This window comes from Manis javanica, chromosome 3, assembly GCF_040802235.1.
Source record: "Manis javanica isolate MJ-LG chromosome 3, MJ_LKY, whole genome shotgun sequence".
In the NCBI taxonomy this organism is placed as follows: Eukaryota; Metazoa; Chordata; class Mammalia; order Pholidota; family Manidae; genus Manis; species Manis javanica.
Genome location: NC_133158.1, coordinates 126,893,038 through 126,907,930, shown reverse-complemented (window position 1 = coordinate 126,907,930; position 14,893 = coordinate 126,893,038). Strand labels below are relative to the sequence as shown.

The 14,893-nt window shown below is 34.5% G+C and overlaps 1 protein-coding gene across 2 annotated transcripts in view; it reads left to right on the top strand.

Moving 5' to 3' along the window:
• Nucleotides 1-14,893, top strand: part of MFN1 (mitofusin 1) — a 57,517-nt gene that overhangs the window by 1,621 nt on the left and 41,003 nt on the right. For both annotated transcript variants that reach the window (XM_073232035.1, XM_017676686.3), the window contains exons 3-9: nt 1,579-1,714; nt 3,099-3,261; nt 8,480-8,604; nt 9,980-10,088; nt 11,567-11,674; nt 13,879-14,032; nt 14,147-14,214. In XM_073232035.1, the coding sequence (XP_073088136.1) occupies nt 1,579-1,714; nt 3,099-3,261; nt 8,480-8,604; nt 9,980-10,088; nt 11,567-11,674; nt 13,879-14,032; nt 14,147-14,214 (863 nt within the window). The remainder of the gene's footprint in view (nt 1-1,578; nt 1,715-3,098; nt 3,262-8,479; nt 8,605-9,979; nt 10,089-11,566; nt 11,675-13,878; nt 14,033-14,146; nt 14,215-14,893) is intronic.

Genomic DNA, 14,893 nt, shown 5'->3' with positions numbered 1-14,893 from the left:
TACATTTAGCCATTATACTTACCTCCCTCACAACTCAGCAGTTCATCCAACATCTCAGACCTGTCTTACCCTTTCAAATGAGCCTGGGATGCAGTGAGGAAAAGGTAAAAGAAGTTTTCTTAAAATAACAATTTGAACAAAGGTTATGAGGAATGTCTTGCTGGGGACTACTACTTTGGAGATATTTGTTGATACCTTTTCTGATAAAGATTACATGCCTGTCAAGGGTACAGTGAAAGGGGAGGGTTTCTGTGAACTTTTCCATTAACAGTTGGCAAACATTTGGTAGGTTAGTAGAATTGAAGTTTTTTCCTTGTCTCTCAACCCTCTCTCACCAGATTTTGAGCTCCTTCAGGGTAGGGATCATACCTTATTATTATATCCCTATCACCAAACCAATTCAAGCTTTGTTGTTGAATGAGGAAAATAAAGTACTGTATAGAATTTTTATGTTTCCAGTTTGGAAAGAATTTGATCTGGCACAGTGAGTTTTGAATGATGTTTTGCTCTAAAGTTGATAGGAAGTGAAAATGAAGTTAAATGTAGTAGTACTTCTGTGTGTTGAGCTTGTTACAGGATTGAACATTTTACTAGCCCTAGTGAATGGCAGTTTTAGAATCTGAATTTGATTTTACTGGTTCTAGAACCTCGAAAAAAGTTGCAAAAAAAAGACAAAGCAGATAAATCAGGTAGAACATGGAAAAGTAAGAATAAAATGAAAAACAAAGGTGAATGTAGTGATACTTACGCCAGTCTTACTTTACACCAAATAGCACATATTTTATCAGTGCACTTGAAAAGTATGATGATGTAAATCTTACATTTAGTTAGATGAGCACTGGGTAAACTGTGTTGGTGTTTGTCTCTAATTAGGACCATCCACAAACCAAAATGAATCTCCATGTTTATCTTCAAAATTAGATGATAAAAATATAAAGGTAAAAATGTATATTCCTGAAATATAAACAAAACTGAAAATCTTTTCTACTTCTTAAACCCAGTCTTTTCAGCCACCTCATCCTTGGAGGAGGGGTGGTAGGGCCAGGATAGGCAGTTACTCCTAATCTGACTGAAGCGGGATTCTGCAGTTCTCTTTTCATGTTAAATGAGCTGTTTTGCTCCTATGGGAAGCAGATGAGGTAGTGAAGGTAGCAAAGTCTTACCTCCTTTGAGACCTTGAACCGTATCTTTATTTCTTAGGGGTACCCATTCAAACCTCACTGTGGATTCTTCTCAGCTAAAGGTCTGAAGATCTAGTCCAGATAAAACAATAATAGGACAGTAAGCATTTTTGCCTTAGATGGTATTTTGTATTTTGAGACCTAGATGAAAAATGAATACCTTTTTGGGTGGACCTCTGTAATTTTTAATAATTTTGAAATTCTTTTAGGCTGGGTTCTTAGGACTCATTGCAATAAGGCATTCACCTTTTGCCAAATATTCAGATACTCAAGCATTTTTACTTTTCAAATGCCATGTTTATATAGAACAAAGCCAAAATATATGCCTTAGGTATTCCTAATTGTATAATTAATATTCATTTCTATCACTTTTTCTAATGCCACTTTAATGTTGCAGCAACGTACAAGAATCCAGAACTTGATCGAATAGCAACCGAGGATGATCTGATAGAAATACAGGGGTATGGAAACAAGCTTTCCATCATTGGTGAGGTGCTGTCTAGGAGACACATGAAAGTGGCATTTTTTGGCAGGTAATCCTTTACTGTTTCTCCTTGAGGGTAGTTTCCAAAAATCAACTTTTCTTGGTCATATCCGTAGCTTTGTTTCTGCTGTTTCAGCAAGTAATATTCCTCCCTCCTCTCCCCACAACAGTTTGTACCTGTGTTAAATATTAAAGCTGTTAGCACGTAAAAGAACTCACTTATTTTAGCTTCTGGTGTAAAATGAAACTTTATGAAGATCAGTCCTAGTTTTACTTTTTAAGGATGCTCATTTCTAAGAATTGTCATCTTAGCCAGTTGTAAGAATAAAAATACAGATAAATGGTAAGCATAATTTGTGACTTTTTAAAGTTCTTTTGATTATCATGTGTGCCTTCCAAAAGAATTCTCAGCCCCATGATTCCCAGTGAGAGAATAAGAAGTGCCATTTATTACCAAAACTGTCTGGAGTGATAGAGTGATCTCTGCCACAGCTTATGCACTCATTTGAGGATCCTTTGTTAACTACCTATGTACCACGCACTTTATCAGGCACTAAGAATGCAAAGACAAATGACTAGGCCTGTACTTGGTTGCTCAAATATCATATGCTGTGTACCAGTAGAGGCATTTATTCACTCACTAAACTAACCTCAGAGGCCTTCTGAATTAATTCCCATCTTAGGGCTTTAGTACCTACAATTTCCTATGCCTACAATTACCTTTGCCTTGTTCTATGTGTCACTCCTTCTCAGTCTTCAGACTTCATCCTAAATATTACTACTTTAGAAACCTTCCTTGATCATTCTATCTAAATGGTTTTTCTCACTTATTCTTCAGAACTTTTCCACAAAGCTCTGTTGTTTTATGTTTTTATTGTCTGTCTCTCCTACTTGACCATATTCTCAGGGCCTTACACAGAGTCTAGTATGAGGTAGATCCAGAAAAGAGGCCCTACCTCAGATTAGGGTGGAGTAGAAGTGGGAGGAAAGAGGCCTCCTAGAGAGGTGATGACTCAGTTGTCCTACTTGATAAGGAGAAATAGGTATTCGCTTTGGGATGTGAAAAAGGTCCAGCCCAGATTTAAGGAGATGGGACATAAACACCACATCTTATGATGGGATGTTAGACCATATCTTGTGATGGGAAGAGTGTCACAGAATTTGGGGCTGTATTTTCAAAATGCCACAAGAAGCAAGAAAGATAGACAACGCAAGGATAGCTTTATGGGAAAAGTAGGTTTGTTTTCCTCTACTTTTCTGAAATGTACATTGGTAATACTTATGTAAATCAGGTTGTCAGCTTTTCCGAAACAAATGCAATTTTATGAAATCTTAACAAAATTTGAATTCTTTAAGGACTTGATTTTAGACCCAGGGAAGAACAAAGATTTTATTGTATTTATTTTTCATGATTTTGTATACTCATGCTTCAGGACAAGCAGTGGAAAGAGCTCTGTTATCAATGCAATGTTGTGGGATAAAGTCCTCCCTAGTGGGATTGGTCATACAACCAATTGCTTCCTGAGTGTTGAAGGAACTGATGGGGATAAAGCCTATCTTATGACAGAAGGATCAGATGAAAAAAGAAGTGTGAAGGTACAATATTTGACCTTTAGTAACATAATGTACGTGAAATAATGTCCTTGTTCTTTTTAAGAATTTTTTGTAAGATGTCTGTGCTGGAAATGGAAGTACCATTAATATTTCTGTTCATAGTTTTTAAAGCCATCACTTTGTTCCCAATGAAAAGAATGTTATTGAAGTGTGTTGTTACTATTTAATCTCAAATCTTGTCTTTTAAAAAGAAAAGTTTGTTTAAAATTTGGGGCCCTGGAATCTGTTTTTGACCCATTTGTGCCTAGAAACTATTTTACTGTCAAGAGTATTTAATAGGCATATAATGAATAAATGTTATAGCTTTATCAGATTAGGGCCAATAGTAATTCCTTACCTTTTATAACTTTCTTAATAAATTCAGTACTAGATTCTTTCAGCCAAAAAGAAATTAGGATGCAAGATGTTGACTGTGGAATGAAAGCAATTGGTAAAGGCCCTGTTTCTCACGATGGCCACCTAATTGCTCTTTTAAGTCATAAGATCTGTCCCACAAATGCGAAGTGTTTAAAGATCCATGCTGTTTTAGTTTTTACAAAACTGAATTCATTGGTATAGTTCTTGTTTTTTGAGTTTGCTGTTTGATCACATCAGGTAACTCATTCTGACTAATTCCCTTCAAATTAGTTATGAGGAATAAGTGAAATGATGTTTATGAAAATACTTTTCAAATTTTTAAGTTACACAAAGGAATCACTTACTTTGTAATCAAAATTTTTACCAAATCAGAATTCAAACTGCCTGTGACTTTAGATGCTCAAAGTCAAGTGTGCTGTGATATTTTAAGGTATCCATCTTATGTTCCCTGATCTGTGCTCTCTACTTCCAGTCCTCTTACAGCATGTTCTTTGATTCCTCTTCCCTATTCCAGAATTAAAACTTGATTACCTCAAGTAGTGGTCTGCTTTAAGGTATAAATAGACTTTGAATTTTGTGTTATAATAGTTTTCTTAGTAAAAGAAATGCAATAATAATAGCTAATACTTTATTACACACTTGGTATGTACCAGGCACTATTCTAAATACTTAGAATAAAACCTCACCATAACTCTGTCAGATAGAGGCTTTTATTGTCTTAATTTTATAGGCAAGGCATTAAGATTTTAGTACTTGTATAATTCTTTCAAAAAGTTTATGAAAGCAAGCAGAAAACCTACCTTACATTGTTATTCTGGAGATTCACTGCAAGGCTGTGCACTGAAAATAGATGTTTCCCTATAAATTTGATACAAACCATATAGGTATATGTCCTGATGTCCTTTCCTTTTTTTTTCTTTTTAAAGAATGTAAACTCAGTGTTACTTAATTTTTATTTTTTTCTCTAAACTTTTTTCTTTTTTTTAAAATTGAGGTTTATGCAATAAAACAGACATTCTCCCCTTCACCTATTTCCATCTCCATACCTCTTTCCCTATGGCAGCAGTTAATCTGTTCACCTTTATGAGTCTATTCTATTTGTTTTGTTTTTAGATTCCACATATACGTATAATCATGTGGTATTTGTCTTTCTCTGTTTGGCTCATTTCACTTAGCATAATACCCTCTAGGTCCTTCCAAGTTTTCCATCGCAAATGACAGAATTTCCTTCTTTAAGGTCGAATAATATTTCGTTATATATATATGTGTACTGAATCTTTATCCATTCTTTGTCAGTGGACACTTAGGTTGCTTCCATATTTCGACTATACAAATAATGCTGTGATAAAATAAGAGTGCATATGTGTCTTCAAATTAGTGATTTTGCTTTCTTAAGGTAAATTCCTAGGTCATACTGGATCATACAGTATTTTCATTTTTTATTTTTTTTAGAAAATTCTATACTGCCTGCACCCGTTTACATTGCCACTAACAGTGTATATGTGAGGGTTCCTTTTTCTCCACATCCTCCCCAACATTTGTTGTTTCTTGTCTTGTTGATATTAGCCATTCTGACTATTGTGAGGTGACATCTCATTGTGGTTTTGCTCTGCATTTCCCTGATGGCTAGTGATAATTGAGCATCTTTTGTGTGTCTGTTGGTCATCTGTATGTCTTTGGAAAAATGTCTGTTCAGGTCCTCTGCCCATTTCTTAATCAGATTACTTGGGTTTTTTTTGGATTTGAGTTATATGAGTTCTTTATATATTTTAGATATTAACCCCTGTTGGATATATCGGATATATCATTTGCAAATATATTCCCCAGTTCAGGTGGTTGGCTTTTTGTATTGTTGATGTTTTCCTTGCTGTGCAGAAGCTTTTTTGTTTGATGTAGTCCCACTTGTTTATTTTTGCTTTTATTTCTCTTCTCTGGGGAGACAGAAGAAAGTTACTGATGCAGATGTGCAAGAGTTTATTGCCTGTGGTTTACTCTAGGAGTTTTATAGTTTCATGTCTTAAATTAGATCTTTAATCCATTTGGAATTTTTTTGTGTGCCTAGTATTAGACATCAATCCATTTCCTTCTTTTGCCGTCCAGTTTTCCCAACACCATTTTTGAAGAGACTGTCTTTTCCACATTGTGTATTCTTACCCCCTTTGTCATACATTAGTTGACCATATAAACATGAGTATTTCTGGGCTCTCTGTTCTGCTCTATTGATCTATGTATCTCTTTTTTATGCCAGTACCATACTGTTTTAATTACTGTAGCTCTGTGGTATAGTTTGAAACCAGGGAACTTGATACCCCAAGCCTTGTAATTTTCTGTATATATCAAGTCCTTTGGTCTAAAGTGTAGTTCAAACCTGTTTACTTTTTGATTTTCTGTCTGGATGATCTATCCATTGATGTTAAAAGACCCTTATTACTTTTGTATTACTATGAATTCCTCCTTTTATGTCTGTTAATACTTGCTTTATTTAGGTGCTCTTTTGTTGGTTCCACAGATACTCACATATATTGTATCTTCTTGCTGGATTGAGCCCTTAATCATTATATTGTCCTTTTTTGTCTCTTTTTGCAATCTTTATTTTAAAGTCTGTATTGTCTCATAAAAATACTGTTATAGCTCTTTTTTTCATTTCTATTTGCATTAAATATCTTTTTCCATGCCTTCAGCTTTGGTCTGTATGTGTCTTTATGTCTGAAGTGAGTCTCTTTTAGGCAGCAAATAAACAGGTCTTGTTTTTTCATCCAGTCAAACAGTGTCTTTTGATTGGAACATTTAGTCCATTTACTTTTAAAGTAATATTGATTGGTATGTATTTATTGCCATTTTGTTAAATGTTTTCTGGTTATTTTTGTCATTCCTCGCTGAACCTTTTTGTGTTTTCCTCTCTTTTGCATGATTACTTTCCTTAGTGTTATGGTTGGATTCCTTTCTCTTTATTTTTTCTGTATTATAGGTTTCTGTTTTGTGGTTACCATATGGTTTATATACAGTGTCTTAAATTTATAGCAGTCTGTGTTAAGTTAATGGTCACTTACATTCTGCAGTCTAACAGCACTATATTTTTTACTCCCCCTCCTCCATGTTTTATGCATATGGTCCATTTTTAAAGCTTTTAATTTAGTGATTCCCTTAACTTCTAGAAGTAATTGATCTTACTACTTTTGTCTTTTAACCTTCAGGCTAGTTTTTAAGTGATTGACCTACTACCTTTGTATATGTTTGCTTTTACCAGTGAAATTTTTTCTTTTCATAATTTTCTTCTAGTTATGGCCTTTTTTTCCTCTTGAAGAAGTCCATTTAACACTTCTTATAAAGCTGAGTCAGTGGTGGTGAACTCCTTTAACTTGTGTTTGAGAAGCTCTTTATCTCTTTCAATTCTGAATGAGAGCATTGCCAAGTAGAGTATTCTTGATTGTAAGTCTTTTCTTTTTAGCACTTTGAACGAATACCACTCCCTTCTGGCTGGAAAATCAGCTGATAGCTTTTTGGGATTTCCTTTGTTTTTCTTTTGCCACTTTTTGTCTTTGCTCTTTGACATTTTAATTATGTGTTTTGGTGTGGACCACCTTGGGTTCATCTTGTTTGGGACTCTCTTTGCTTCCTGGACCTAGATGTCTGTTTCCTTCCCTAGGTTAGAGAAGTATTTAGCTGTAGTTTCTTCAAATAAGTTTTCCATTCCTTTATATATCTCTCACTTCCTTCTGGGACTCCTATAATGGAAATATTAGGACATTTGATGTTCTTCAGAGGTTCCTTAATCTAGCCTCATTTCTTTTTACTCTTTTGTCTTTCTGTTGTTCAACTTGGGTGCTTAACTGTCTTCTAAATTGCTGATCCCTTTTTTTTTCCCTCTAATCTGCTGTTGATTCCTTGTAGTGTATTTTTTTATTTCACTTGCTGTTTTCTTCATCTCTGATTAGTTCTTCTTAATATTTCTTTTTTGTTGAAGTCCTCCCTGAGCTTATCCATTCTTCTCTCAAGTCCAGTGAGCATCTTTATAACCATTACTTTGAATTCTTTATCAGGTAGATAGCTTAACTACCTGATAATCTGATTCATTTAGTTCTTTTTCTGAAGTTTTGTCTTGTTCTTTGGTTTCAGGCATATTTCTCTGTCTCCTCATTTTGTTTGACTTTCTGTGTTAGTTTCTGTGGATTAGGCAAAAGGGCTGCCTCTCCCATCTTGAAGGTGTGGCCTTGTGTACAAACATCCCTTGGTAGACTGCATGTGCTTGGCAGTTTTAGCTGGCTGGCTGGAGGTTATTATGGCATGGGCCAAGGTATCTTGGTGTTGGGGTTCCCAAGGCATGATCCAGGGGTCTCCCAGGTGAGCACCGATGGGACCATGCAAATGGCGGGTGGGAATGGAAAGGGTATGGATCGGGTGAATCCATGTGAGTGCCTCAGTAGTTCTGCCTTGGTGGAACTGCTGGATCTCTGACAGGCATTTTTTTGTTGGTCTTGGAGACTGCCTTCATTACTTCTGTAGCTGATGTGTGTGCCCTGACCCTGCTCTCACAGGGGGAATATAAATAATGGCTCTCACCAGCATCTCCAGTCCTAGAGGGAGTTCTAGCAATTTCCCCATCATTTGGTGTACAGAAAGATATGAATAAACTTTTGTAAGGGTACCTATTTTCTTTTAACTTGTCAGTTTTAAAATTCAGGTTTCTCAATATTTCTCAGATCACTCAGATGATTTCAAATTACTTTAAGTTCTGTTTTTGTATGTGATTTGCAAAAATAAATGTACCAAATCATAATACCTTTAACTTTTATTAATTTTATTATAAATAGAGTTTCTGTTGTTTATTTCCCTCCCACTTTAGACAGTTAATCAGCTGGCCCATGCCCTTCATATGAACAAAGACTTGAAAGCTGGCTGCCTTGTACATGTGTTTTGGCCAAAGGCAAAATGTGCCCTCTTGAGAGATGACCTGGTTTTAGTGGACAGGTAAAATTACATGTGAATTGTGTTTTTCTTCTTATAAAAGTTTATTTAATAGAATAATGCTGCATGCTTTAGAATGTAGTGTAAAAATATTTTATATGTTCAATTGCTGCTTTGTTCTCTTTTGGTAGGTTGTTAAGGAACAAATAAGTTACTGGTTTTTGTTTTTAAATAGTTCCATAGTAGTGCTAATTTATCAGTCTAATTCTATTATAGAATATTCCAAGAATGACCACTTTTTTTTTCCTTTAGACTGACTCTATGTAGTTTGGGTAAGTGGCTAGGCTTTAGAGGTTGTCTAATTCTAGATGCCTGGGTAGATAACTTCAAATAGGGTTTTTGTTTTGTTTAATCAGTAATGAATTCATTCTTAAGACCAAGTTTCCCAAAATAACTTTACTGGACAGTTCATAAAGCTTTTCATTGTTCAAGAATTAATTGTATACACTTGGAATTTTATCCAGCTCTTCAGATTAATCTGCATTTATTAATGTGTTTTAAAGATCATCCTGCTATGCTGGTGCTTAAAAAAAAATTATGCTTATCTATTGAACAATGTCATTAAAAAAGGTAGCCAAATGATTTTTTTTAAATTTGGTGTTGTTTTGTTTTCTTAATTTCAGGGTTCTCTAAAAACCATTTTGTTTTTGATGATAGGTTTTCATTTAGTTGTAAGAGTGTTTCAAGTAGTTCAACAGAAATAGCTCAGATGAGGAAGAAGATGCTTGTAAAATAAGAACACTTAGTTTGAATATAATAGTAGCTAGTTTTGCTTTATTTCATGGCCAGTCCGTCATCTTGCCATTTTGTCACAGTGTGCATTATGCCAATACATTAATAGTAGCACTCTAGTTTTTACAGATTGTATATTAAACTTAACTCTAGCAGAGGGTGTTTTATTTTTATTTATGCTCGAAAGCACTTAAATCTTCCCTGAGCAGTACTGGCCATAGCTACTTACACCTTCATTTTTGATTATGTGTCAGCCTTCTTGGGTTTTTTTTTTTCATCCTTTCAAAAGCATAAAGATTTAAAAGATTAAAATACTGACCATGTTACCCGCTTTGTCAAAAATCACAGGGTTGTCTTTAGTAAATAAACTTTTTTTTTTTTTTACCGTTTAAGTTGTCAGTTCAATAGGCTCTGGAAATTCTTGTCACCTGGGTAAGTATAGGAAGGTATATAAAACACAAACTGTTGACTTGCTCTGTTAGAGGTGAGAGAGAAATTTAAATCTCTTAGGCTTCATACTGATGACTGGTAGAGATCCTATCCTTTAGGCTGTCAATACTTACAAAAGTTTTTAAAACTTTCTTTTTATAATAAATGTTTTCTTTTTAGAAGATATGTAATTATATTTTTATTTTATTCCAATTAGTCCAGGTACAGATGTCACTACAGAGCTGGATAGCTGGATTGATAAGTTTTGCTTAGATGCTGATGTCTTCGTTTTGGTTGCAAACTCAGAATCAACACTAATGAACACGGTAAGATGTAATCATTACATTTGAATGGAAGGAAGTGAAATGTTGTCCATTTTAATTCTTAAGAGTGAGGGAAGTACAAATCGTGGACTAGAAAGAACCTCTAAGTCCGAGGAGTTTTTTGTTTGCATGTTAACACAACTGAGGGAGTGTGCTATTGGCATCTGGTGAGTAGAGTCTAAGGATTCAGTTTTTTGTTTCCATGGGACTAGAAGAGCTGATTTTAGTCTTGATTATTCCCAGGGTTTCAGTAGGAATCTAGGGTGTGATGGCTCAGCTTCTAGTGACTCTTCAAGTTCAAGGTGTGATGTGTGTGTGTTGTTGACACTCAGTATAGTAATTTGCCAGTTTCAGATGGAATGGGCACCAAAATTGTTAGGATGTTGACTTAACGCCCTTGAATAAAATACAATACCCTCACCTCACCCCCTTGTCTGGCAGGCAGGGCTTTTAATATTTTTCAGTTTTGTCAGCCTTTTCCATCTTTACCTGTATATACTTCAGGTTCCAGTTTTCCTATATACACTCAGCTACTGTCAAACATAGAAGATTATCCAGAATGTATAGAGTCAGGCTTATTATAAGTAAACTTCCCAGAGTTTAGATACCTAATATCCAAAACTGTAGCATGATTTTTTAGAATTGTTATTCATCAAAAGCAGATAAATGGCCAAACACCATTATTACCTACATCTTAGCAGCAAGACCTGTTTTGTCACTCTGTTACTAGTGTTTGTATGGCCCAAGCTATATCACATAGCCCAGGCTATTGCTGTGACACCAACAGTTGTTATAACCTGGGATATAAAAATAGTTAAATGTTTAAAATCTGTGTTGGAATAACTCCATTATTTGTGTGTTGGATAAACAAACTTTGATATACATTCTAACTTGGTGCCTTTTATTTATGCTATCCTTTGCTCACAATTCCTCCCCACTCCCAGCTTTTTGTCTTTCAAAAGCCCTGTTATCAGTACTTTCAAGCCCATCTTTATCACCACTTCCTTTTTTGTGGACCTTTTCCTAATACCATTTAGACATAGGTGTCTCCTTCCTTTGAATAGTCATAGCATTTATTTATAGCATTTATGGCACATACCTTTTTGTCTTGCTTATTAAGCTGTGTTGTACAATGATTTATGTTCTTAATTTACCTAGTCTAGATCTTAAAGATTTGAGGTAACTTTTTGAAAATATGGACTGTCATATCCAGCAGTACCTTTTGTGTCCTGCATATAGTAGAGACAGATAAATACTTGTTAAATCGAATTCCCAAAAAGACTCATGGCAGGAGCAGGAAAATCTCCATTTTGCCTTCTTCTGTTTTAATTTCTCATCTTTAAAAAGTTTAATGCTCAGAGTGCTTTGGGATCCTTTGTCAATAGATGTTAGTCACTGTTGTCTGGATTAAAATAAAGTTTCAATTATAAATGTAAAATAGCTGTTAAAAGTGAACATACTGTTGGGTATTTGTTTTTTAGGAAAAACATTTTTTTCACAAGGTAAATGAGCGACTTTCCAAGCCTAATATTTTCATTCTGAATAATCGTTGGGATGCCTCTGCATCAGAGCCAGAATACATGGATGATGTAAGTCATTTTTTCCTCTTGAGTTTTGAAAAACAGTCATGTACATTGTTATCTGAGAAAACAATATACATTAAAGAATAGAAAGAACATCATAAGTAGCCATTCTCTCAAGAAAAGAATACAATTTTAGAAACCTGAAGTGGTATATGATAGAGACCAGAGTATTAAGCTACTTTAAAGGGAAAATTGTGTTATAGAAGTACTATCTAACCATTTTAGATCTTGAAACCTCTTTATTGTTTCTTTTGTTTACATTTTTTATTGAAGCATAATATAACAAAACAAGTGTAACATAAATGTTCAGCTCAGTGAATTTTACAAATTTAACACACTTGTGTCACGATCCAGATCAAGAAGCGAACATTCCCAGCACCTCAGAATCCCCCACTTCCAGCCCTCCAAGGATAAGCACTTACCATGACTTCTAACACCTTACATTACTTTTTCCAGTTACTCAGCTTTATAAAATGGAGCCATATGTAGTGTCCACTTTCATGTCAGGTTTCTTTTTTTGCTCAGTATTACATTTGTCATATGTATTCAGAGTCTTGTGTAGAAAGTGTATTGTCATTGCTATATTGTGAATAACTGCAGCTGGTTATTCCTGCTTGTGATTGGTATTTGGGTAAATTTCCTGTATTTAGCTGTTACAAATAATGCTGCTGTGAATATTCTTATATGTGTCTTCTTAGAGCGCATAGGTGTATTTTTCTGTTGGGTATGTACCAGTGGTTCTTGGTGTGAGGAGTTTGGCTATTTTGATCCCCAGAGAATATTTGGCCACATCTAAAGGTATTTCTGGTTATCACAAATGAGGGAGGGTGCTATAGGCATCTAGTGGGTAGAGGGTAAGGATTCTGTTAAACATTCTATAACACAGAACAGCTCCCCCAACTAGAGATTTATGTGTCTCAAAATAGCAGTAATTCAAAAACAGAGTTCAGATTCATCTAGGAGTAGAATTGCTAGTTTATAGGTCAAGAAAATGCTGTTTTAGTAAACACAATCCAAGAATTTTCTGAAGTGCTTGTACCAATTTATATTCCCACCAGCAGATTGAGAGTTCCAGGTGATTTATATCCTCACCAACACTTGGTATTTTTTGTTTTTGCTTTTCATTTTTAGTCATTTTGGTGGTTTAGAAATCTCCTTTTAAAGAAAATAGAGTATCTGGCATTTGGTCTATAAACAGTATTTAATTTGTTTGGTACTACTTTTTCTGATTTTATTAATAGCATGTGCTTATTGTAAAAATGGAGAAAACATTAAAAAATTAAAAGTCACACTATCCCACCACTGTTCACATTAGACTGTTTGCTTTCCTTCTTTCTACTACCTCCAAAATGGGAATTTTGCCTGATATGAAGCTTTATATCCTGCTATTATTAACTCTTGTTTTATAATCATACTCTCAAAGGGGTATCTCATTTAATCATCAAGAATTATGAAATATCACTCACAGATTGTTCTTCCCCATTCCTATTTAAGTCTTAACAGAGATCTTTTATCAGTCATAATGCTAAAGAACTAAACCCTAACACTAACCCTTTATCTTAATTTTAATACCCAAGTGCTATTCTTAAACCCTACATTGCAACTGTAATCCTTAGCTAATGCATTCTCCTCAACTTTAATTCTGTGTTTTTAAGAATATACTGTTTATGTTGTGATTTCAAAATAAAAACAGCTTCATTGTAGCAAATTTATTATAGCATTTATTTGTTATTTCAAAGTTATTAATAGCTTCACTGTAGAAAATTTGGAAAATAAGCATAAGGAAGAAATAAAAATGCCACCCATTTTTAGGGTTGTTGTCTGCATGCTACATACTAATTTACACAAATATATATACACACATCATTTTGTTTTGTAGTATAAGCATATACATCCTTAATACAGAATTAGGAAGCTTTTCCCATGCCATTAAGTACTAATGTTTGTCTACAGTATGTTTTATAACAGTTGCCAGTATTTGATGGCCCATCAGAATTTTAAATTGTTCAAAGGAAGAATCATTATTTTAAGAGAAGGAGATTTCCTATCAGCCAAGTATCAGATTTCATTTATTGGAATTTTTGGATTTGTTAAGTATATGAGAACTATTAGTAAAATATCACTATAACTGGAGTTTAGTATAGGCTTGTAGCTGTCAGTTATAATGTTCTTTAATTACTAGAATCTTTTAAGTAACTTTTTTTCTCTAGGTACGCAGACAGCACATGGAAAGATGCCTACATTTCTTGGTGGAGGAGCTTAAAGTTGTGGATCCTTTGGAAGCACAGAATCGTATTTTCTTTGTTTCTGCAAAGGAAGTTCTTAGTGCTAGAAAGCACAAAGCACAGGGGATGCCAGAAGGTGGTATGTATTTGTTAAGGATTGCCTTTCAAAGACAATATAGGTTATTAAAACAGCATGCTAGAAATTTTATTTTGCTATATACTACATATTAAAATATTCACCTAAATATTACAGGTGGGGCACTTGCTGAAGGATTTCAGGCAAGATTACAGGAGTTTCAGAATTTTGAACAAATCTTTGAGGTAGGAATTTTGTGAGTGTATTTGCTAATATAAGACCCTAGCATTGGTTGGAGAGTGATCATAATCTTCTATTTTCACTGTTTATCTTTGTCAGTAACCTTTGCTGTTATTTAATATACTTACTGACACAGCAAGTAAAACAAGGGAAGTTTGAAGAAAGGAAGTGTGCAAGATGGATGACTCATAAGAACTGAGAATTAAAGATTATAATTTCCTTATTTTTTGTCCTTGTGTATATGCATTTAAATGAGAAGCTGTTTTTCATATTGCTTGTGTATGCAGTATGCAGTGAGTGAAATTCTCTATGTTCAGTAAAGTGAGAAAAGATTAAACAAATGTAATTGCTGTTGGAATGAATAATAGAGCAAAGTGAAGATCATCATTTTTTTTTGTACCATGCAATTTATAGAGATACATACAACATAGACAGAAGTTTATTACTTTTCTAAATTGTGTTGTCACCTGTTAATTCTCCACATTTTATGCCAAAGGTCCTGAACAAATGGTTGAATACAAAAATAATTAAGGTACAGGTCCTGTGCTTTAGGAATCCGGTAGGAACTGCCACAATACCTGAAATAGCTAATGTGTTTGCAGCATTGGAGAGGGAGGGTATTTCCTTATGTTTTGGAGTAGGTGTTCCACTCAGAGACATTAAAAACATCCAACATTTGAATGA